The sequence below is a fragment of the Acanthochromis polyacanthus genome, chromosome 1, assembly GCF_021347895.1.
Source record: "Acanthochromis polyacanthus isolate Apoly-LR-REF ecotype Palm Island chromosome 1, KAUST_Apoly_ChrSc, whole genome shotgun sequence".
In the NCBI taxonomy this organism is placed as follows: domain Eukaryota; kingdom Metazoa; phylum Chordata; class Actinopteri; family Pomacentridae; genus Acanthochromis; species Acanthochromis polyacanthus.
The window spans coordinates 62408027-62432362 of record NC_067113.1 but is presented as its reverse complement, the minus strand read 5'-3'; the positions used below and the strand labels follow the sequence as shown (position 1 = coordinate 62432362).

Sequence of the window (24336 nt, the reverse complement as noted above, 5' to 3'; positions counted from 1 at the left end):
AAACATATTAATCACACATTTTAATCACATTATGCCTGTTGAACTGGCATGATAATATGTTTATTTCACCCATTTACTGTTGAAAATGACCTCAAAAGTAAAAAGTTATGTCATATTTTGCCAAATCAAGCTTCACTTATAATTAAGAACCTATAATTAGTTTAGTAACATCCATAACAATTTGATAAATTAGCTTGCAGGCAGTAATCATGAAAAAGCATATAGAAAACAATACATAATAACACTGCATATTATCAGATAGTTATATTTCAAATATATATTTCTTCCTCTGAAAATATTCTGCTGCTAGATACTTAATTTGAAGCCAGTTGTAAAATATACTATAACTTTACTGTCTAAAATTCCTTCAAAATTTAAAAAGCAACATAAGATATAGATGGATATCACATGTTGTTACATTATACCAAATCAAGCTTAATTTATAATTAATAAGTTATAATATCTGTATGTGTCATATTTTGAATTAAGATTTGTTTATTAAATATGACATTAAACCAAATAAAATAAATTTAAAAATGTGAGTAATATCTATCTATCTATCTATCTGAATTCACTGGAAAGTATGCAAAAATCTATTTTTCAAAAATACTTTATGTATTAATATCAAGTTACATACAGTATAGTAGTACTCACAGCAGCTTGGTAAATTAGCCTGCAAGCAATAATCATTAAAAAGCACTTTGAAAACAATACACCATATGATTGCAAATATATTAACAGACGCACTGATTTTTATTAATTGTTGGGAAAAAAATGTTATTTCTGTAGGAGATGAATAGCTTTACTCTACATTTGTAGAATAGTAGACATTTTGAAATAAAAAATGAATGTTCACAGAGTATGATTTTCTGCACTGTTAGTGCTAAGTGGCTACGTGATATTTAAAAAGGTTGCTGTGGTAAATATAGGATATTGATATATCAAATTTAGTTAAGAGTTTTCTGTGAAACTATCCCACTGCTGTTTGATGAACATCAGTGATGTTACATACTCAGTTTGGAGCTGAAGTTGTAGTAAACCTACGAGGGCTTCCTGTGAGTGTGAAATAAGTATTTTAGCATTAAAATGTAGGGTTGCCCTCCATTACACGCCTGGTTGGGATAATAAGGGAGCTATGTTAATTAGTGTTATCCCCTCCCCCCACGGGACATTTCCAAGTACCTCCTGACCCGTTTTCCAAACACAGAGACGAGTTGTCAGACGGTCCCTAAAAAAGAAAACAGTCTCTATTGTTTGAGCAGCCGCTCTGCTCTGGACGGTGCAGTGTCGCCTGCGGCCGCAGAGGGCGCTGCACGCATGGCAGGCCGGGCTCCGCGGCCTTCACATCTTTTTGTCTGAGAACTGGATCCCTCTGCCGCTCTACAGTGTGTGCGATAGCCTCGGAGCTGCGTCCGTAACACACTGTCAAACCACTCCAAACGAATACAACCGCGACCAAAAGCATTAATTCAACACCTTCTGCCATGGCGTTTCTAATCTGCCGGTAAATCGGTCGTATTTGTGACTGTTCGTTGGAACTTAGTCCGGGCTTGAATCGGGCTTGCTTTCTGTGTGCATCAGTCTTTATTAGCGAGCTGCCGCTCTTCTTGCTATCAGCTATTTCTTTAACTTTTTAAACACTCAGCTTGGCGAATGACTGAGCGCCGGCGGAGTATGGGATCCTTGGTGTCTTAAGAAGCGACTGAAGTGGGGTTTTACCGTTTTTGCATGCAAAAACAATGGCAAATTCGACGGGGAAAAATCTACTAGATCAGCGAAGGAAAGGACAGGCTTTCCTGGACGAGCTGCGGCAATTTCACCAAAGCAGAGGGTGAGATTGGGGCGTCTTTATTCCCAAGAAATATAACTTTAAATCTGCATTGCATGTGACTGCGAGTTAGCCGAAAGTGTTATTTAAACATATATGCATTTATTTGTTGTGTTATCCCAACAGATCGCCGTTCAAGAAGATTCCTATCGTGGGTGGGAAAGAGCTGGATCTGAATGCTCTCTATATCAGAGTCGTCTCTTTAGGTGGATTTGCTAAGGTGAGTGGGAACTAAAAGTGTTTTTTCTCCACACTCTGCCGTGTGTGGACTCCTCGGTGGACCACTCCACAACTCCGTGTGGGCAACACGGGACAAGTGTAACCCTCCAGAAAAGCGTTAGTGGGTCGGTGTTGGCCTTGTGCTAGTTTGCCATGTATCTCTATGCAATGTGGTGGCTTGTGTTGTTGTGTGGTTTGAATTGAGAGTCCAACCGCTCAGAGTCAGAGTGCAGTTGGAGCGACTCAAAATTAGCGGGCACGTTTAACATCGATTATCGGCACGGAGCCCGGCCTCGGAAAACACCGCTGAGGACATAGCGTTTCGCCCGGGTTTTTACCGGTAGTTTTCGCCCAGGGGGAAGCTTGCATTTTCTTTCTCGCCATAGCCATCTTTCTTCGGCTTCATGGCTGATCACAAAATGTAGGCCTCACAGGCCCATGTAGTGAATACAGTAGCTACCGAAACCTGCTCCCAAAACCAAACGGGTCGCCGCAAGCTAAAGCATTTGTTTATTGAAGGAGACAGTTTACTGGAGTTTGGCCTCGCTCGGTTTTAACGCCGAAATGGGAAAAGTCAAGTTAGCTTGTTAGCTGTGGAGCTAACTAGCCTCAACAGCAACGATAATGTCCTAAAGGGACTCAGGCAGTTGTACTTACTGATGTGTCAAATGTAAATATGTCCCGTTAACAAACACACCACTGCCTCATTAAACTCTACAGACCTGTCCCCCCACATTTACCTCATTAAGTATTTCCACATATTTTCAGCACTTTTCAGAAAGTTATTGATTAGTGATTGCCTCATTGGGGGGGGACCTGTAGCAGAGCAGATGGCTGCAGTGTAACCGCTCTTTTTTGTTTTTGCCGGTGTTTTCTCTGCCTAACCAGCTCTTCTCCCTCCTTCAGGTCTCTGACAAAAACCAATGGATTGAACTTGGAGAAGAGTTTAACTTTCCAAGGAGTTGTTCCAACGCTGCATTTGCTTTAAAACAGTACTACCTTCGGTGAGTAGCATGGCCATGCAGCTCTGTGCCTCTCAGGTAGCATGTGGGAAGTGTTTACAAATGTTAAGATGCAGTCAGCAGGATCTAGGCTCTCCGCTCTCCTCTGCTAGGAAGCTGCACTGATACAATATTGCAAAGGCAAGCCAAGCTCCAGACTGTGTACATTTGGCACAGCAGGTTAGATAGGAACTCACTTTTTTCTCACTCATAAAAAGAACACTCTGATCTGTCTTTCGTGAAATGTAATATGTGACCAAAAGTCTGGAACATAGTTTTTAGAGAACACATTTAAGGATGATTGTGCCTGTAATGACCCTAAACCAACGCTTACTCCTTTCTGAAAATGGTGTAGCCAGAAGATATTTGGTTTTGATGCTCCACTGAGCAGATCTGGGTGCTCTGATGTGTATTTCATGCAGGCTCCCAAGTCTGAACACAGTCAGCTGCCAGTGATGGGAGTCTGCTCTCCCCAACAGCTGGCATTTGTGGTTTTGGTGTCGCTGCTTTCTCTGTACTCCCCCTCCAGCCCATGCAACGATTGTTCCCATCAGTAGCACCTGCCTACAAGGGATTGCACCTGTATAGCAGAGAAACACATTCACACAAGGATATTTTACAGCTTGACATGAGGAGTTTGTATTTGTGCATTGTCAAAAGTTGGCTTTTGATGCGAGCTACTGCAAGTTGTACCTGTAGTGGCTAATTGGAGTGGTAACTGTACAGCTGATGAGACTTGTAGCTCCTCAGATGTTTGCAGATAACCATCAATGTTGGCTGCAGGGGAGGAACACCTCAGGCACTTGTAGGTTTGCAGTTCTGTTGATGTCAACTAGGGGTTTTCTGAACAGTACTATGACCACAAACCACTATTAAACTGCTTCATGTTCAGTGTGAATGGTGGAATACTTTATAAAGCGCTTTTTCTAAAGCACTGAGCGTATAATTTGATGTGATGATGTGGTTGGAAGCTCGGACGGCAAGACAGCAGCTTAGATGTGTGCTTCCAGTGGAAGTAGCTGTAGTGTGAAGGTGTTGGGTTTCTGTGATGTGATTTGTGTGGGTACTTACCCTCACGGACGCGGTAAAATACTAACAATAAGAAATCTGTTTCTGTCTTCGTCTAGCAGGCTTAGTTTTGAGTGTGCCCGAAATGCTTGTCACAGAAAGATCTGTTTTTTCTTTCTGAGCTTCTGAAAATTGTTTTAGGAGAGTAATTAAGACAACAATGTATCTATTGTCCCGTGTCAAGAACAGGTTTATAAATACCAGATGCTTATCAGAAAATTACATGGTACCATTAAACATTATGGCTATTTGAGAGTATTCAGATACTCCCTTCTAGGTTTTCATGAGTACTACACAACTAAGTAACTGAAATTATTACCTCTAAATAATTTTTGGTTGAATTTGAGATGTAGAGCAAAGGAGGCCTAACAGCTGAGCTCACCAACATGCTAAATATCCTTCTTGTGTGATGCCAGCCTTTAGAGCTGCTTCGTAAAGTTTATCTAAAGGCAGCTTGGTGTAGTGGATGTTGGAGGCAGCAGGCTGCTAGACTTGTCTTGCTTCAACTGACACTGATAATAGAGAGACTACCCTCACCTCCCTCGCTGCTCTTTCTGCTGACAGAGTATGGGAGAGAAATTAGTTTTTTCTCTCTCCTCTAGTTTTGCTCAGAAAAAGTGGGTGAATATTGTAATCGCTGCAGAGGCAATGTTCCTTTTGCTTTCACCTGCTGAGGTCAGAGGTCATAGCAGGTACACAGTGGATATGTACCCACTGGACTTGGTTCAGATTCAGTGTCTCACTCAAGGACACCCGAGCTGGGTGGATGTTTGCTAATACGAGGTGTTAACCTTCATTATCCAGTTGAATGACCACTGGGCTGCCTGGGAGTTTTTAAGCTGTGTTTGCACCTTTAAGGCTTCTTTGTGAGCATACTGGCAACTCAGATACTTTATACATGTGTGTTTTGTAGGTGATGATTAAACACATTGTTGAATAATACAATCACTGTCACTGTTATTTGTTTGGCTCAGTTTTTAGTATCTGTGGCTTTAAACAAGTCCAATTTCAAGTTGTTGATTCATTGTACCTTTTTTCTTCACTCCAGACGAGTTAGCAGGTAGCAGTAAAGGACATACCAACTTTGCTCTGTCTGTTGACCAAGTTTATGATCATAATGTGTCTCTCCCTGGTCAGCACTTCCCACTCAGAGCAGAGTATTAAGCAGCACTGAAGTTCAGTGCCAGCTGCCGCTGCTGCCTATTTGATATTTGAATGTCACTCCGTAATAAGTGAGCGATGCTTGCCAGAAACATTTTTCCAGCTCGTTTTCAACTTGTTGAAGCACTGCTTTGACATCAATCCGACCAGTGGCGCTGATTTCAACTTCGGGGGGGATGAAGGATTCACACTCCGGATCAAAGCACTAGCATCAAATCACACTGACACACTGAGGGTACAGTGGAAATGCAGCTCTGTTTTTGGAACGCCCCATTACCAAGATTCAAGCAAAAGAGAGAAATTGAAATGAGAGGTGTTCAGGTGTGAGATTTAGAACATTATTTATCAGTCTGTCAGACACACAAAGTCTGAATTTCCTGACTGTTTTGAAAAATTATTTATCTGTTATATTGGCCTTAGTACTGTATAGTTTGCAGATTCTTCAGTGCCAGTATACCTCCAGTGTCTTCCAAGGTCTCTTCCTGTGAGTCTTCTGCCTTTTACACTGACATAAATTGACATATATTTATGTTCTACATCTGTGTACTCTGCACTCACTTTCAGTGGATTTGGTTAGAGTTATTGAGGCTGCATCCAGGTTTCCTGTGGCCACGCTGATTTGGAAGATTCTAAGTCAATACAGTTTCACATCTCCTTGATTTTCCCTTCCATTAGTAGTTTCTTCTGATTTAGAAGGGGTTTCTACTAAACTCTCACCCCTCGTGGGCCAAAGGAGGCCTGATTTTTCAATAAGACACCATCCAGTGCATCCAGACCCACTCTGTAATTTGAGAGTGAATGAAAGCTGTTTTGAAATAAGGCCTCTGGTGTTGCTTTAGTCTTTGACTTCTTTTGCAAACTGCAGCTTATTGTACCCACAAGCCAAGTCAGGTGACAGATACTCTGGTTCAACCTTTGTTTGCCCTCGCTGCTGCATCCCCACTGGGAGGAAATCGGGCCCAGGAGTCAGTGACATCTAGGAGCGCTTACTTAAGCTTCTGTGTCAGCTTAAATGTTCAGCTCATCGGCTGTTTTTTTTTTTTTAACTTGATGAAGTTTGTACACATGGTTGGAAATGTGTAAAAGAAGATCTCTCATTATTCTGCCTTTATACAAAAAAGTTAACCATTTAAATGGGGAGCTTGCAGACACACTGTTCTGTCAAAAGGTATTTACTGTGAGAAGTGCAATTAATAAGGTGATGTTTTTAACAGATGCTTGATTTGATGAGCACATGTGACAGCGGTCTACTGAAAGTATTCATTCGCTAGTGTTCAGTTGTAACAATAAAGTACTGATGGATTTCACCTTTTGACCTTTGAGTCCACGCACAGCGATTATACAAAACGAAGCAAGCTTTTTACTATACCTCTTTCTGATGTGTCAACCACCACCAAATAATCTGCCTGTAGTGTTCAGCAAGCTGCTTTTTGTACAGGAAAATGGTTATACACTCTTTGAACCCTAACTGTTTGTGGTACATAGAAGCAGGTGCAATCGGATTGAGAGGTTCTCCCATTCCAGCTGATGTTTGGATGTTTCCCATTGTAATATAAATCCTCTCCTAGCTCCAGACTAGTTGGCCATGTGTTTCTCAACAGTTTCAGGCTTGTGACCCCACTTTTAGGGCCCAAAATTCTCATGACCCCAGTAATTAGCCAGCAGTGCAGTCATGTGAGCATGACATCATTTTCCCTCTATTTTCAAGCCTTGAAAGCAGTTGGAGTGGATTATAATTAATGCCATTTTCTACCTACTGAATGCATTTTCTTTGGAGAAAACTGCAAATGAATATAATTATATCAGCCTTGGGGATTTTGTGCCTTGTTTTTGTTTTTTTTTACTTTAAACACTGAGAATCTCAAGACCTACAGGGAACCCACTGAATCTGTTCATGTATCTGCTCATCTATGGATGTGTTTATGTAGGTCTTGAAGTTAATAGTGCTAAACCGTGTGGTTAATGCTGATTGCAGTGTCAGGTCTTGATTTCCACTTGTGATATGACTGTTTCTAGTGGGAAAAGAAACACAGACACCACAACATTGAGCTGTTGCCCAGCCTTACACCACAGACACATTTCACTAGCGTTCTCCTCTTGGTGGGTGCTAATTTTCACACCTATTTATGAGATTATTCCATGTGCCACCATGGCTATTGGTCCTGCTCTGCTTCCTGTGTATGCCAGTGGATTCTCCTGCTCATCTGAAACATCTGGATGAAATGGCCTTTGATCTGGCTTGCATTAGGCCTGTTTTTATTCCCCTGCCTCATCCGAGCTGCTGCTCAGACTTCAGAGATGCCCAGATGACAACCAGTTATGAAGAAAGACACGTGAACGAGTGCCTGCCTTCTTACTCAGAATAATGCAAGACGTTTTTACAAAATAAGAGTAGTAGAGCACAGTTGCTGTTGCAGATAACATCTTAAAGCTCTCGAGACTTTGTGTTTTTGGTCTGTCTGTAATTTGACCTGCCCTCCAGCAGTGTTGGCCACCACTGATAGCCTAATCTCTTTCTCTCAGTTTCTTCTTCTTGCTAACAGGCAGATGGGCAGATCTGCCTTTTACTTGACAGCGAGGATGGAATCTGGCTTCAGCACTTTACGAAATGCATGATATAGTTAAAATGTTTGCTCTGGGTCTTTATGTAAGCTGGAGCTCTAAAGTAGAAGTAGAACCGCCTCACTTTAGAAGTGCATTTTACACATAATCAGAGTTTGTTCTCTGTCTTTAGCTCATCCCAAGTAATAGGAACCAGTGTCTGTCAGAAGCAGTCCAAGAGTGAACTCTGAAGAGTATGCCTGCAACATTTTGGTGTGGAAGAAACCCATGAAGATGTTGTACACACACAATGGAGAAAATTATAGCGAGCACATTAACAGTTTACAAGCCTGCACAAATGTCATTGTCTTCACTGTCCCTAATGTAATTTAACAATATGTTGAACTCGCTGCATGGTAGCAGGAGATCTAATCAAATCTTTTTTACAACTTGGGTGTGATTGCAATTTTTCTTTTCGCAAATGCATGATAAAAACATGTTTTTCAGACTATAAAAGATAAAAGACCTGCACCATATATTAAAAAATACAGGTTTTGACTCACAGTATGGATCTTCAGAACCCTGTTTAATGACTAGTTTGAGGGGGCGTGTCAGAAGACTATTCATAAAGTTTTTGCTGGTGATCGATCATCGCACATACAATTTTAACTAAACATTTAGCTGTCTTTTTCAGTTAATTTTAAACCTCCGTGTTAGATTTACAAGTCTTGTTAGTGTCTATGAAATCCACCTTTTAGCTGCACCTATAAGGAATTTTCTTCACGTTGTCGAGCTCTTGTTGTCGTGTCTGTGTAAAGGCGGCAAGTCTGTGTTAAATGATTTGACAGAAACGTCTGCATTTTCTTTTTAATTCTGACCATTTGATAAACAAAAATGTCTATTTTGTTTAAGTAAATGAACCCCCAGTTAACAAAACTTGTTAGAATATTGAACAGTTATTTTAACTCTCATTGCTTATCGTTTTGGCTGCTGATTGTCTTTTTGTGCTGGCTGAAACTTCTTTGGGGGCCATGCCTAAAATTCCTCTAAGCGTGATGTTGATGTCAATAGATGCTCTTTGAAATGCAGTCGGTTGAATATTAGAAGTTAAACGCCTCGAAATTAAATAGCTGGTCCCACTAAACCATGGTACGAAAATGTGGAAATGGTGACTAAAAAATGACATTTCTGTTAGTTTCATCCAGCTGTTTCTTTTTTTTTAATTTTACAGGTGAATAGAAAGTATTATAACCATTATGCAGAATATCAGTCAGCTAAAAGAATTGCAATCAAGTGGTTATGTAATAACTGTGACAGGTTTTATCAAGTTTCATGACAGAATTTGAAAACTGTCCTGTTGACTTCATTAGTTTGATCTATTGTTTAAAAAAAGATACCTGGGGAGCTTCTCTCAGGTCACTGCACCACCTAGAGCTGAGCAACATTCTGAAAGTAGCTGGTAGATATTAATGTAACATGAATTTTACATGTCATACAGAGACAAATCATCATCGTAATCAAATTAACCTTCACTGCCTCATCACTGACGAACATGTTAGAATGGCAGAGTAAGGACAAATCTTAAAATCCACAAAACAAGTAGCAGCAGCTGTTGGGATGGATTATCTTTTAATGTCTTCTGCTGTTGCAACGATGGCGACTCGCAACCAAACGAAAGTGAAGCTTTATACAGAACTGCAAAAGTTCTGATTTGAAATCATAGTTTATGAGCGGTCACCAGATTTATTTCTCAAGGAGGTGATGTTCTGCACCTTGAAAAGCAATCATTTGAAGTCCAGCTTGGTCATAGTGTCCTTTTCAGAAAAAGCCTGTCGAGAACTCTTGCCATTCTGTCCAGAAAGATGTACACGCCGTCTAAAAGCAAACTTTTTTCCTTGATCAACACCACCTGAGCTGGCGGTGTTCTGGAGCAACTTTCAGCATTGTGAGAATTCTTCCACCGCAGTTTCAACTCAGGAAATGCTAACCGCTGAGCTGCAGTGCCATTGTGATTGACCTGACTGATAGCTGACATGGAAATTCCGGTACCTATAAAAGGTTTGACGTGTATTGCTTGATTTTCAGTTTTGAGCCTGGCTTAAAAATGTCTTATATGCTCCGTAGAAGTCAAGGATTGTCATCAGAGCGTGTTGCCAGTTTGGTTCATGTTTCCTTTATTTCATTGTCACATGGCATCATGGATTTGAAATGTGTATTTTATCAACATATTGTTCCGTTTACTGTGCTCTGTAGGGATTTTAAGTTGAACAAATGGTCTGCGCTGTCAGCGATCCAACTCGTACAGTATTTTCTCAGTTGGCTCGGTGGCATCAATAAGCGGTCCTGTGATTATTGACAAAGTAAACCACCCTCAGCCTGTGTTGGACAGCCGGCTCCATTAAATCCCAGCAAACATTTCTCTGCTGAAATTGGCAGTGGGTGTGTTTGCATGTCTGCCTCCACGTCCAGCAGGGGGCAATCGACTCCCACACACCAACACACCGAGGGCATTTGGGCAGCTGAGAGTAATTGAAGCCAACGGTATCTGCTGTAGTGTGGTCCAGATGACTGTAAATAACGCAATTCTAATCATAGTGGCTGTTTGCACCAGCGTGTCTACTCATCACTTCTCACGCCTTGTCGGTTTCCCACGCTTTGCACTTGCTGTATTATTTTGGAGGGGAACACGCCTCCATGTTGGCAGCGCACACTTCCCTAAACGGTTGTAGTAAAATGAATGCAAGCCCCGGTGGTTTCTGCTGCTTGGTAGTCGCACGCTACTCGAGCACGAGGGGAATGATGTTCCTCTCATCATGCATGTACGGAAAAAAAAGAAGCGCAGTCACAAGCAACTGCAGTCGACCTCCCCTTTTCCTCATCTCGTGCCCCCACCCGTCTTTGCCTTTTTCTTGCTTGTGCCCAGACAGCGGTTGATGACGCTGCAGTCGGGACTGGGGCCTATCTCTCCCTCCCCCTCGCTCTCTACAAATGAAGGCTGAGTGTATTTATAGTCCAGCGTGTCACCCGGCAGCCAGCGAACGGGGGATTACCTCGGCCACGATGAACAAGCAGGGCCTAATTCAGAAGCAGGCACTCGCTCGGTGACTCACGGCCACACAGGCCGGGTTCACCACTCTGCCGCTGCTGAGGTATTTTGCTACGCGTCTGTGGAAGTGTGTGTGTTTGTGTTTGTCTGGCAGATTTCTCCACATTATAATCGAATCCAGGAAAGCCTGAATCTGTGGCTGCACACTCGCGGAGAATGTTTTTTTTTTCTCAGGTTCAGTATGAACTTCTAAAGAATGTGAGGAGGAGTGCAGCTAAAGATGAATTTGTGTGCTTGATGTCGGCTCACAGTTGCTCGTATTCACATGTTTCAGCTTTCGATTTTCAGCTGGTAAAAGTGTGGAAAACTAGAATTTTAAGCTGCACATTTTGGAATTTCTGCACCCTTTTCAGTTTGGGGTCACTTAGAAATGTCCTTAATTTGAAAGAAAAGCTTTTTTTTCAATGAACATAACATTAAGTTAATCATAAATCATTGTAGACATTGTTAATGTGGTAAATGACTATTCTAGTTGGAAATGGCTGATTTTTAATGGAATATCTACATAGGGTTATAGAGGAATCGATGGGCACTTGATTTGATTACGATTTAGAGGCGACAATTCGATTTTAAATAGTTTATTAATGCATCTTTAATTTATGTATATTGTAGACTGTCAGGATGACCATGTCGGTGAAATAGCGTCAGGAATGGATGGTATATCTGGGCTTCAGTGTATACAGCAGTGCATAGATTACATGTGATGTGGCTGTTGTCCAGTTCGCTTCCGCCGTTGACGCTGATGAAGCCAAAGTGTTTCCACACGTCTGCTTTTAAATTGTGTGTGTTGATTCATCTGTTCCAGGTACGCGTCCCAAAGTGTCCCGGAGATGAGGCGTACCGTGCTTCTTAGTTCCACATGATTTTGAACCTTCTGTATTACTGTAACAGATTTAAAGAATTGAAATTTGGACGTTTTTGAATCGATTCAGATTCATCCACGTCCGAATCGCGATGCATCACAGAATCTGAAATTTCTCCTACTCCTAGTTCTAATGCTACATTGTGTTAGCTAATGGTGTTGAAAGGCTAATTGGTGATTAGAAAACCCTTGTGCAGTTATGTTAGCACATGAATAAAACTTTATTCTGGCTTTTAACACCTCACAGAATTCCATTATTGACTGATGTTGCTCTATGATGCGGTGCCAGCCATCAGCCTTCTGTCATACAAAGGCATGCTCACTGCGTGTTCCACAGTGCTCATTTTTAGCCTTAGTTTCTAAATGGATCATACTTTACTTGCCACTTCAGAACCTGTGAAAGCGTCATAGCCTTGGTTAAAATGACTGTAGCTGGTTGTTTCAAGCCAGAAAGCTCACCCTGTTAGCTGCCACGTCTCGTTTTAGAATGACAGTTTTCACCTGTAATTTACACTGAACGTGCAGAGTAATAAAAACATGGCGTCATCATTAAGTTTTCTCTTTGTGCACACTGAATTACTGAGTAGATTCCATTGTTGTTAAGAGTTAAAGCTGTGCTGAGCGGGATAATGTTTTGATTTTATGTAGAGTTTGTTCACTCTGGGCTTGTCTGTGCTTCTCAAGCCAATCAGTCAGGCAGGGCTGAAGATACTTTTGCCTCCCTCTGTTGCTGGTTTTTGGGTGTTGTAGGTGGTGCCCTTGGTCTGCTCAGCCACAATCGCTGCACATGCTGCGTAACCACTGCATGCCGCTTCTACCTTGGCTGCCTTTCTAAATGCCATTCTTTGAGCTGATGAGCCCATTTGCAGACATGGTGGCCTGTTTTGCTTGAAGTGAATCATCAGTGCTGAGGTCATGTTGAGGGAGAGTCACATTCAGCGTTCTGGTACAGTTTACTGCACTATAAAATCATAGGAGTTACTTTCTGTTGTCTTGTTTGCAGTGTTGCTGTAGTCGTGTGATCAATGAAGCTGCAGCTATTTTGATCACCAGTTAATCAACATGAGGAATTTATTTATTTAATCTGAAGTTTGGTTCAAATTTGCTACATTTCTGTTGTCTTCCTGTTAGATGACGGTAAAATATTTTGGGGCTATGGACAAAACGGATTGAGGACGTCATCTTGGGCTTTCGGGAACACCAATTTTCATCATTTACAGACATTTTATCGACCAAACAACTCACCGGTTAAGCAAGAACACAATCACAGAATTATGATTAGTTGCACTCCTGTTGAGCAAATGGTTTCTGGCAGAATGCACAGCTGTGGACCTTTTTGTACGAGTCAGTCATCAACATTAGGTTGTTTATCGTCCAACTCTGGTTGGAAAGATTTAATCATATAATAATTCAAGTGATCTGAGTCTAAACTAGACTTCTGCACCTCCTCCTGGCTCTGTTATCAGAAAGTTTAGCACATGACTGGAGACTGTGGCCAATCGCAAGTCTTTTCACACAGAGCAGGTGGAGTATAAAGAGCAGCAGAGTCAGAGGCGGGATTAGTATGTGGTGGCACTCTGGGTTAGCTGGAGGTCTTTCACTGATGAGATTAGGGTTTGAATCCTGTGTGAAGCCAGAAGTAATGTTGACTTTAGCTTTACTATTTTGTGTGTTTAATATATGTACATGTGTCTGTGCTCATGTAACGGAAAGGTTGTGGACAGAGAGGTGAGTGATGCAGGAGGAGGGCCGTGTTTTTACATCATGGCATCGTTTGTGCCTTTTAATAATTTCTTACGTGTTGCAGTTTTAAGTTGATTAAATTTATTATGAAAGCCCAGGGTGCATGCAGGTGGTTTAGCAGTGGAAGCAGGTTGTGCTCAGCTGGCTTCACCCAAGCTTGTCTGTTATCCAAAAAGTTAAACTATTTTCCTACTGTGCTCTTTTGGCTTTAAACATTAAAGGTGCTCTTTTGTACTGTGATTTATTCTTGACATCTCAGATAAGGGCATATTTATGCTCGATTTTCAAGATGGAACTCCAACTCATATAATCATGCCATTTTTTTTTTCTTTAAAGCCAGAACACAAGTCATGATTAACATATACATTATACTGAATTTGTGGAATTTTTAGGGATTATTTGGCTATTCACCTGGCCGGACATCAACAATTACAGATGGAATAAATTACTTTAAAAATTCACTACTTTGTCTGTGCAGCTTCTTCTTTTGAATTTAGTCAACAGCATTTCCAAAAAATTTGTTGGGGTTTGTGTCGTTCTATATTTGGAAACAAGAATTTCTATTTTTTTACTGCAGTTATGTATTGGTATCAAATATCTGTTACTGGTGTCCTTGATTACTAATCTGTGTTGGGCCAAAGAAACTAATCAGTCAATCCATATAATGTTTATATAATATTTAATATTATTCTAGAAAACTTGGCAGTAGTTGCCTGACTTGGAACTCAGGTGATAGAAAGAAAGCAAAACAACAAATGAAAAATGTCAAACCTCCTTTAATCGTCTGCTTTAGATTTGTCAATGTCTTCTTTTTCTTCTTGTTTTTCTCTTTTGTTTCCTGCATTTTCATAAATGTGACCAACCACCAGTACTAGCTGCTAAAGGAGAGAGAGAGGCAGTGCAGTGGATCACAGAGTAAAGTGCTTCCATCTAATGGAATATGTTCTTAGTCCTGATTCTTTTTGGTTGATAAAAGCTGTTCCCACTTTATAATACACTGAGGTTGTCAGTGCCAAGTTAAGAGTTTGAATTCAGCAATGCCGCAAAAGAACACTGCATCAGCTTTGACACTTCTGTGCTCGTAGGAAAATATGCCTGCTGCATTAAGAAAGAAGCTCGAGCAATAAGCCACAACAGAATCTACACTCAGCTCACCGTCTGCTCTTTTCCCTCCACACAGATACTTGGAGAAGTATGAGAAAGTCCACCACTTCGGCGAAGATGATGAAGAAGCGCAGCCGGGGAATCCCAAAGCCTCTCTTCCAATCGGTGCAATTCCCAACTCTTATAACTACCAGCAACACATTGTATCAGGTAGGCAGAGGCTTAGCATGCTTAGAATTCAGAAGCGCTCAGTGTTCACCAGCTCACTCTTTGTTTCTGCCTCGTCACATCTGCATCAGGTACATGGATTCAGTTTCTATTTGCATACTTTGTTCTTTCCTGTCGCAGTCAGTTTCTCATTTTCTCTCTGAAGTTTGTCTTGTCTGCCCCTCGGCCAGCTCGAACACGTAATCCTCGCGCAGATGCGATTACAGCGACACATCACTTCATTAGGGCAGGGTGTGTGGTGCAAGGGAAACTGGTCAGCTCACTGGTCGAGCATATGCATAGAAATGTGACTCAACTGCTGTTCGTTTCGAGGTTTTTCCAGTTGGTGGAATTAATTTCGATGATGGTTCAGAGAGCTTTGTTGTTATTATAGTGTTAGTGGGTCTGAAACAGTGTTTGGAAATCCGCTGTGTTTCATTTAAAAGTTTGGGGTCACTTAGAAATGTCCTTATTTTTGAAAGAAAAGTAGCTTTTTTTCAATGAAGATAACATTAAATGAATCAGAAATGCAGTCTAGAACAGGAATGTCAAACTCATCTTAGTCCAAGGTCCACATTCAGCCCAATTTGATCTCAAGTGGACCACACCAGTAAAATCAGATCCTAATTAATTATAAATAACCACAACTACAAATATTTCCTTTGTTTAGTGCAAAAAGTACCTTCTGGAAATGTTCACATTTAAGGAGTTATCTTTTTATAAAATATTATAAACAACCTGAAATTTCTGAAGACAAATTCAATTTCAGCAACACTCAGCCTCAGTTTATCATTTACATGTTATAACTTCCAGATCACAGAGTGTCTACAAGGAACAAAACATTTAGTCACAGGAATCTGGAAGTCAACAACATTGTATTTTACTTTATGTCCAAAGCAACAAAAAAAGATAAATAAAAAAAAAACAAGACAAAATGACAAAAACAAGAAACAAAATGACAGAAAATGAGGCAAACGACTTGAAACAAAACGACAACAATTTTTTAAATCAAAAGTTACAGAACGACAAAAAAGGGATGAAAAGGAGACAAAAAAGACACAAAATGCCAAAAAATAGACAACTCAAGCGAGAAAAAAAATCCCCACAAAATGATAAAAGCGACACACAAAATAACGAATAAAGCAAAACAAAACGACAAAAGCCAGACAAAAAAGACAAAAAAAAGTTTGACACTTCTGGTCTAGACATCATTAATGTGGTAAATGACTATTCTAGCTGGAAACGGCTGATTTTTATTGGAATATCTCCATAGGGGTACAGAGGAACATTTCCAGCAACCATCACTCCTGTGTTCTAATGCTACATTGTGTTAGCTAATGGTGTTGAAAGGCTCATTGATGATTAGAAAACCCTTGTGCGGTTATGTTAGCACATGGATAAAAGTGAGTTTTCATGGAAAGCATGAAATCGTTTGGGTGACCTCAAACTTTTTAACGGTAATGTACATACATATGAGGGCTTCATGTTCTGTCATGAAGAAGGCTGCCTTTTGTTGCTCTGCTCTGAACTAGTACCGGAGTCGGCGTGTGAAAAAGCAGGGTTTTTTAAAGCAGCAGTTGGAATCTGTTATTCACTCCCTAAATCTGTGTTGCTTTAGAAAATGTATCCATCCTAGACAGTTCACCACAGAGCTAACACAGACAGACAACCAGACACCTTCAGCCAATTTAGAACCACTGATAAACCTACCATCCATGTCTTTGGAAGCCAGAGCACCACACCACAGGGGGGACATAAAAACTCCACACAGAAAGACCTCAGCCAGTCAGCAGGTTTAAACCCAGAACCATCTTGCTGTGAGGCAACAGTTCCGCTAAGATACCAACTTCATTTCTGTGTGTTCGATATGAACGTGGATCCAGCAGCCTGTTAGCTCAGCATAAAGAGTGGAAACAGAGGGAAAAGATCAACAGTTTCTTGGTTGAGTACAGTGGAAATAGTCCAGCCTCAGGTGAAGGTATAATAGGTAGTAGATTTATGGAGCATTACAGCATGAGATACCATACAAGCCTGACCACAAGAAGGAACTGTTCATACCCTCGGTCATCACATACAGCCTGGTGTGCAGCCTTTATGATTTGTAATTGCATTGTTTCAAATTTGGATTTCAAATCACTTAATTCTTTATCCCAAGTATCCATATAACATTTTCTCTGTTAGGAAAGCACTGGCAGTTTCTATGACAACAGTATCTTGGCAAAAAATCCCCCCTATAATTTTAGTTTTCTGACAGATTATCATCACTGCTCGTTGTGATAATTTGTTTGATATCATGCGGCTCAGTATAGACAGATGTGACCACAACAAGCTCTTCCATTTTCTTACTCATTAAAGTGATATTTCATGTGATTGCTTGCCTGAAGAGGAACGATGGTGGTATCACCAGCGCTTTGTGGAAAGTTCAAAGATTTTCAACTGAAAGCACTTGGATGGCTGTACAAAGATACACAATGTTTAAAAAAAAATACACTGGTGACATTGCTCTTTCCCTAGGCGGCTGCATAGGCTCTCTGCTCATTGAGAACAATTGGAAATTAATGTTGGTATAATTATCCTATTAAAAAACCTCACTGTATGGACACTGAGTGTTAAGATACGGAGGACTGGGATACATTTTCTCCTCTAACTCTCAGCAAGGAAGCAGACATATACTCCGATCAGCCACTGACAGGTGAAGTGACTATCATTGATCATATTAGTACTATGAGGTTTTCTGCTGGAAAATCTTGGATTTTAGGATCTGTGTTGATGAGACTTGGACACCCAAATAAACGTTGTTCCAGAACAAGCACACTCCTCCATGCAAATACCAATCCTAAGTGTCACTGGCCTACCCCCACAGGAAAACACACCCCACCACATTGCAAAAACATCAACCAATTAGGAACATCTGGAGGAACATGACAATCATCCAAAATGTTGATTTGACCTCCAAACTTCCTGGACCCCATTCTGATCAGCAGGATGCAGTGGAACAAGTTTGATTCCCAAAGGATTCACTGCCAACGTCTTGGTCGAGACCCCTGAGAGGTCCTCGGGTCCAAACCTCGTGGTTCAGAGTGGGGCTGGGCGATATGACGATAGATATCATCTGGACGATAGAAAATGTCTATCGTTTTATGTGAAGGTCCTATCGTTTATATCGCAGTGTCGCAAAACACGCTTTACGGCAGTATTTTACGTCACCGATGTGCCTTACGGCAAGCCCAGGCACGCGGCCGCATATCTACGCGCGGCCACGGCAGTGTTGCCAATTTAGCGACTTTGTCGCTAAATCTAGTGACTTTCCAAAGCAGCCTAGCGACTTTTTTTGTCCAAAGCGACTAGCGACAAATCTAGCGGCTTTTTGTGCCGTTTTGGAGACTCTGACAGGAAAACTCGTGTCATTCTGCAGTTACTGTCCTCAGCAAGCAGCAGGTGCTGCTGTGAGCTCCTCCCTGTCCCAAAGCACAGGCTGTCAGTCCAGTAACCCCGCAGCAGTCCCAGTGTCTGATTAGGGGACACATCACTCCACGGACAGTTTACTGTTAGTACTGATGAAGTGGATTCTCTGGCTGTTTAATAACAATTCTGTTTTTTTTCTTCAAAATTTGCTGTAAAATGTCACAAATGATGCATTGGTGTAATGCAGTGTTTCCCCTGGGTTGAAATGGCTGTGAGGTGGTGGGGTCACTTTCAGCTGAAAGTTGTTGATGGGGGGGGATTATATATATACTACCGGGCCGTCTCCGCCACAGCCGCGCACCCCCCTGCGGACGGTCTTGTCGGTCTGGCGGGTTTTGCAATTTTTTTTTTTTTTGCCGCAGACCAGTGAGGTGGCAATGTCGGCAGAATTTTAATGAGGCGATGGCCTATAACAGCAAGGCGGCCCGCCTCGTCGGTTATATAGGAGGGAAAACACTGTACTGTCACTTGAATTGACGGATCAGAAAAAAACTAAACAAAACCTGCTGCTTTTACCGCATGCGCAAAGTCACTACAGATCCCATCCAGAACTTACGGAGCAGAATATAAATGAAAATGTTTTCTTCACTGTCATGCTAAAATAAACCACAGCATTTAGCCTCGAGTTCAAAAACATATTTTGGGTGTTTTATACTCCCTTTTTGGTCTCTTCCGCAACGTTATCCCTCTCTCCTACAACGTTGATTAAAAATAAATGGAAAATCGGAAATATGCAAATTAGGAGATGACGTCATTTAGCGACTTCTAGCGACTTTTAGGACAGCCAATAGCGACTTTCCTTACTGAGGAGTTGGCAACACGCGGCTAAAACATAAACAGCTATGGAGGAAGATGGTGGACTCGACTCAGAAGAACAAACGGCTCAAACCGACGAGCTTGTACCGAAAAAGCAGGGCTCTAGACTGCGACTAAATGGTCGCATTTTGTGACCAAAATTTGAGCGAGTGCGAGTAAATTTTTCATCTACTCGCGCAGGTGCAACCAGTAAATTTGCCGATTTTTTTGTTTATTTTTTTAACTACTATTGAGTATTTTTTGTTGTAGTTCAGCGCATTTTTGATCACATCAGGGGGACCAACACAATATTAGACAGGTGGTCGTGATGCTATTCCTGATTGGCGTATGTCAGCAAAAATGCCAGGTTATGTTTTTAACCAGCCAAAGCTACAATTCGTTTCTCTCAGCGTTTTGGTCGGATTATTCATTTCTACCAACTTAAAGTTGAATGTCCTTGGCTGCTTGTAACACCTGGTGTTTTTGGCACATTGTCTCCATGGCTACTCATTATCTGATGACGCAGATGCTGTGACCTGTGACACTGAAAAGTTCTATCTTGGCTCGTTGTTTTTATTCAATCGACCTCAATAAGACTTGCCTCCAGCTTGAAGAAAGCGTTTTTTGGAAGGTTTTAATTATGATTCAAAAAGAGATGATGGAACTCATTCTGTTTTACTTTCATGATAATAGAACAAATTTCTTATTTATGGAACATCTATGGGAAGTGTAAGCTAACCAGCTCAGGCAATTGGTATGTATTTCTTAAACATGAAGGTATGATGTAGAGACAAATCTTAAAACATATATTTGTATTTGTTAAATGGATCTGATGGTCCTTGGTAGTGAAAGTAAATCTTTGCCATGTTCTCCTTAACATTTTGTAGATACACTGGAAAAATCCCCCTCTCAAAACAAGAAAGAAATTTTATTTAAAGGAACTTTTACCTTGAAATAAGTGAAGAAATCTGCCAGTAGAGTGAAAAATGGCTTGGTATGATTTCTCCAAATAAAATATGATATTTAGAATATTGAGATCTTAATATTAGCTGGGAAAACTTATTTTAAGCTTTATTTTTACCAGGATTGTCAAGCTTAGGTGTCTTAAAATAAACCTGACATGCTAAAGAAAATAGCAGTTTTTCACTCAGAAACAGATTTTTGCTTTCATGTAACCTCCTAATTTGAGATGTATTAAACTTATTTTGAGTTTTCTTGTGAAATACAACTCAAAACAAGATGATTTCAAGATTGTTTGACTCAAACATACACACGTGGACAAAATTGTTGGTACCCCTCAGTTAAAGAAGGAAAAACCCACAATTCTCACTGAAATCACTTGAAACTCACAAAAGTAACAATAAATAAAAATTTATTGAAAATTAAATAATCAAAAACAGCCATTACTTTTGAATTGTTGATTAACATAATTATTTAAAAAAACAAACTAATGAAACAGGCCTGGACAAAAATGATGGTACCTCTATAAAAGATTGAAAACTATTTGACCAGAGTGACATGATTCACTCAGGTGTGTCATTTAATTGACATCACAGGTGTTTCCAAACTCATAATCAGTCAGTCTGCCTATTTAAAGGGAGACAAGTAGTCACCCTGCTGTTTGGGGAAAAGGTGTGTACCACACTGAACATGGACAACAGAAAGCGAAGGAGAGAATTGTCCCAGGACATCCGAAAAAAAATGATAGACAAACATCTTAAAGGTAAAGGCTAGAGGTCGACCGATGTGGGATTTTTAAAGGCCGATGCCGATTTTTGAAAAAAAATTCAGCCGATGGCCGATATCTAAGGCCGATTTTGGAAGCCGATATTCAAGGCCGATATACCTATATATATATATATATATATATATATATATATATATATATATATATCAGTATATGTACAAAGCATTGATTATGAAAGACAATTGCGAATTTGCGACACTAAAAGAAGAAACATGTGTATGCTAAAAATTAAACTCTACCATTGCAGTAGTAGAACTCTTAACATTTATTTAACTTTAAATTGCACACAGAAAAATACAATATCAAAACGTAACCTGAGTGACATTTTGTAAACAAATCAAACTGTAAAACTGTAAATTGAAAAGTGGCTTCAGTGCAAATTGCTCAGTATCAAAGATTAATGTTATCACACAATAAAACTTTAAATTGCACACAAAAAATACAATATCAAAACGTAACCTGAGTGAGATTTTGTAAACAAATCAAACTGTAAAACTGTAAATTGAAAAGTGGCTTCAGTGCAAATTGCTCAGTATCAATGATTAATGTTATCACACAATAAAATGAACACTTCTAAAATATAAATAAAAATGTAGTGCAGTTTGGCATTAGAAATAAACACAAATATACACATTACACAAAATAAAACACAAAATAAAATACCAGAGTTAAAAATAAAATGGACATTAACCTTCAGTCTTTGGATCAACTGTCCTCAGTGCCTTAACAAATCCTTTGTTCATATTTATGCAACATGGAAAAAGTGAAGCATCACACAAATATAAAGAATAAATATGTAAACAGTTGCAAAGTTGTATCATTTATGAAAAAACAAACTTATTTGCAGTGTGCTACTTACACTACAAAGATTTTAAAGAACTGTGCATGTGCTACAAATGTTGCATTTGGCTTTCCCCGGCGTTGGTTGGGTAAAATGATCCCATATAGGGTTTTGTGTTTGCGCAGCCATTGCCTGCAGGAAAAAAAAAAGGTTAATGTAAGTACCATTGGACAATTGTGTAAGAAATTAATGAGGAATAGACATTAAATTACTGTTTAATTTGTAAAGGCTGTCAATAATCCAGAAGTTTTCCATCTTATTTTTATAACAAATACCTTTTTTCACCAGTTGTTTTTGTAATAAAAACTTTAAAATACGTTTGTTTTCCTGTATTATTATTACTACATTAAAAGTATAATAATTATATTGCAATACAGTGTTTTTTTTTTGTTTTTTTTGTTTTTTTACTCCATTCATTACATAAAATATGAGTAATCTTGCACAACATGAGTGTTTTGTTATCCCACACAGCTTTTGATGAACAACTATATTCAATTACAGGATCAAACCAACACTAACTCATGTGTGGTGCTGCTGATATAAAAGTTATCTCTAGCATAACTAGACTTCTATTACTTAATTACGTAGCTCTTAGGCTTCGCTATTGGCTAATAATTCCCTTTACGTTTCCATCACTGTACTAAATTAAAGTTGAAAACTGATGACACCGCTAAAGGTGCGACTGCAGAGATAGCTTAAGCCGACTGTGCAATTGTTATTATGTCAGGAGGTCGTATGTAACTTAACCAAACTTTAGCGGACATGTTTTTAGTCCTGGAGCCAAGATTAATCCTGGAGCCAAGACGCAACAAGTGGATCTGTCATTGCCTACTGCACATATTCTCAATAATGCTTTTGCAATACGCATTAGTGCTCTTTGTATGTCTGTGGCATGAACCAAATCGTTAGTCTTTTTGTTGTTGAAGCCTCACTATGTAGCTAAGTTATTTGCTAACTATGCTAACATGGAGGATTGTTGCATGTTTGAGCCTGACGCTGGAAGTTAAACAGCTAACCTACGGTTTAATACCCACTCAGTAAAGATTTTTAAAGGCTACATCAACACTGTGTATTCGTTAAAACAAAGAAACAAATCTTTTACCTTTTCGGGAGCCTGATAGATTGCACTCGGCGTGTCCCATCTCCCAACTCCACGCTGCTCTGAACCCGGGGTCCTCCAGCTAAAGGACCCCATCAGTAAGCGGTGGCCTTAAGGGTGCCTGATCAAAAATCAGCTTTTTATTTATTCCATCGGCCGATGGCCGATGTTGAAAAAAATTCATCCATCGGCCCAAAACATCGGCCGGCCGATACATCGGACGACCTCTGGTAAAGGCTATAAGACCATCTCTAAACAGCTTGAAGTTCCTGTGACAACAGTGGCTCATATTATTCAGAAGTTCAAGACCCACGGGACAGTAGCCAACCTCCCTGGACGTGGCCGCAAGAGGAAAATTGATGACAAATTGAAGAGACGGATCGTTGGAATTGTATCCAAAGAGCCCAGAGCAACCTCCAAAGAAATTAAAGGTGAACTCCAAGGCCAAGGTACATCAGTGTCAGATCGCACCATTCGTCGTTGTTTGAGCCAAAGTGGACTTCATGGGAGACGACCAAGGAGGACACCACTGCTGAAAAAAACTCATAAAAAAGCCAGACTGGAATTTGCAAAAATGCATGTTGACAAGCCACAAAGCTTCTGGGAGAATGTCCTTTGGACAGATGAGACCAAACTGGAGCTTTTTGGTAAGGCACATCAACTCTATGTTCATAGACTCAAAAACCAAGCATACGAAGAAAAGAACACTGTCCCTACGGTGAAACATGGAGGAGGCTCAGTAATGTTTTGGGGCTGCTTTGCTGCATCTGGCACAGGGTGTCTTGAAAGTGTGCAAGGTACGATGAAATCTGAAGACTATCAAGGCATTCTGGAGAGAAATGTGCTGCCTAGTGTCAGAAAGCTTGGTCTCAGTCGCAGGTCATGGGTCTTCCAACAGGACAACGATCCAAAACACACAGCCAAAAACACCCAAGAATGGCTGAGAGAAAAGCGTTGGACTATTCTAAAGTGGCCTTCTATGAGCCCAGATCTGAATCCCATTGAACATATGTGGAAGGAGCTGAAACATGCCATTTGGAGAAGACACCCATCAAACCTGAGACAACTGGAGCTGTTTGCTCATGAGGAGTGGGCCAAAATACCTGTTGACAGCTGCAGAACGCTCATTGACAAATACAGAAATCGTTTAATTGCAGTGATTGCCTCAAAAGGTTGTGCAACAAAATATTAAGTTATGGGTACCATCATTTTTGTCCAGCCCTATTTCATTAGTTTGTTTTTTTAAATAATTATGTTAATCAACAATTCAAAAGTGATGGCTGATTTTGATTATTTAATTTTCAATACATTTTTATTTATTGTTACTTTTGTGAGTTTCAAGTGATTTCAGTGAGAATTGTGGGTTTTTCCTTCTTTAACTGAGGGGTACCAACAATTTTGTCCACGTGTGTATTTAAGATGCATTGTCTTAAAACAAGTCCCTCTATCCTGCTGAAATGTCACTTGTTAAGGGAATTTATCTTAAATTGAGTGGGATGAGACATTTTGACTAAAAATAAGACAAACAGACTTGGTGAGATTTTGAGTT

General features: G+C 40.2%; 1 protein-coding gene and 1 long non-coding RNA gene across 4 annotated transcripts in view; one reads left to right on the top strand and one right to left on the bottom strand.

Annotated features, from left to right (window-relative positions):
• Window positions 1–1287: 1287 nt before the first annotated feature.
• Window positions 1288–24336, top strand: part of arid2 (AT rich interactive domain 2 (ARID, RFX-like)) — a 62659-nt gene continuing 39610 nt past the window's right edge. Inside the window, exons 1-4 of one of the 2 annotated variants that reach the window (XM_022214518.2) lie at window positions 1288–1831; window positions 1955–2048; window positions 2954–3051; window positions 14710–14798. In XM_022214518.2, the coding sequence (XP_022070210.2) occupies window positions 1740–1831; window positions 1955–2048; window positions 2954–3051; window positions 14710–14798 (373 nt within the window). In that variant the 5' untranslated portion in view covers window positions 1288–1739. Of the gene's footprint in view, window positions 1832–1954; window positions 2049–2953; window positions 3052–14709; window positions 14844–24336 lie in introns of both variants that reach the window. The other variant, XM_022214517.2, reaches the window with a different exon arrangement.
• LOC110971291 (uncharacterized) lies at window positions 21095–22911 on the bottom strand. Of its 2 annotated transcripts, XR_007942258.1 has the most exons (3): window positions 22791–22911; window positions 21307–21820; window positions 21095–21161 (listed from the first exon to the last, which is right to left on the bottom strand). It is a non-coding gene; the product is annotated as an uncharacterized LOC110971291 (long non-coding RNA). The 2 variants fall into 2 exon arrangements; XR_007942257.1 differs by having other exon boundaries at window positions 21095–21820.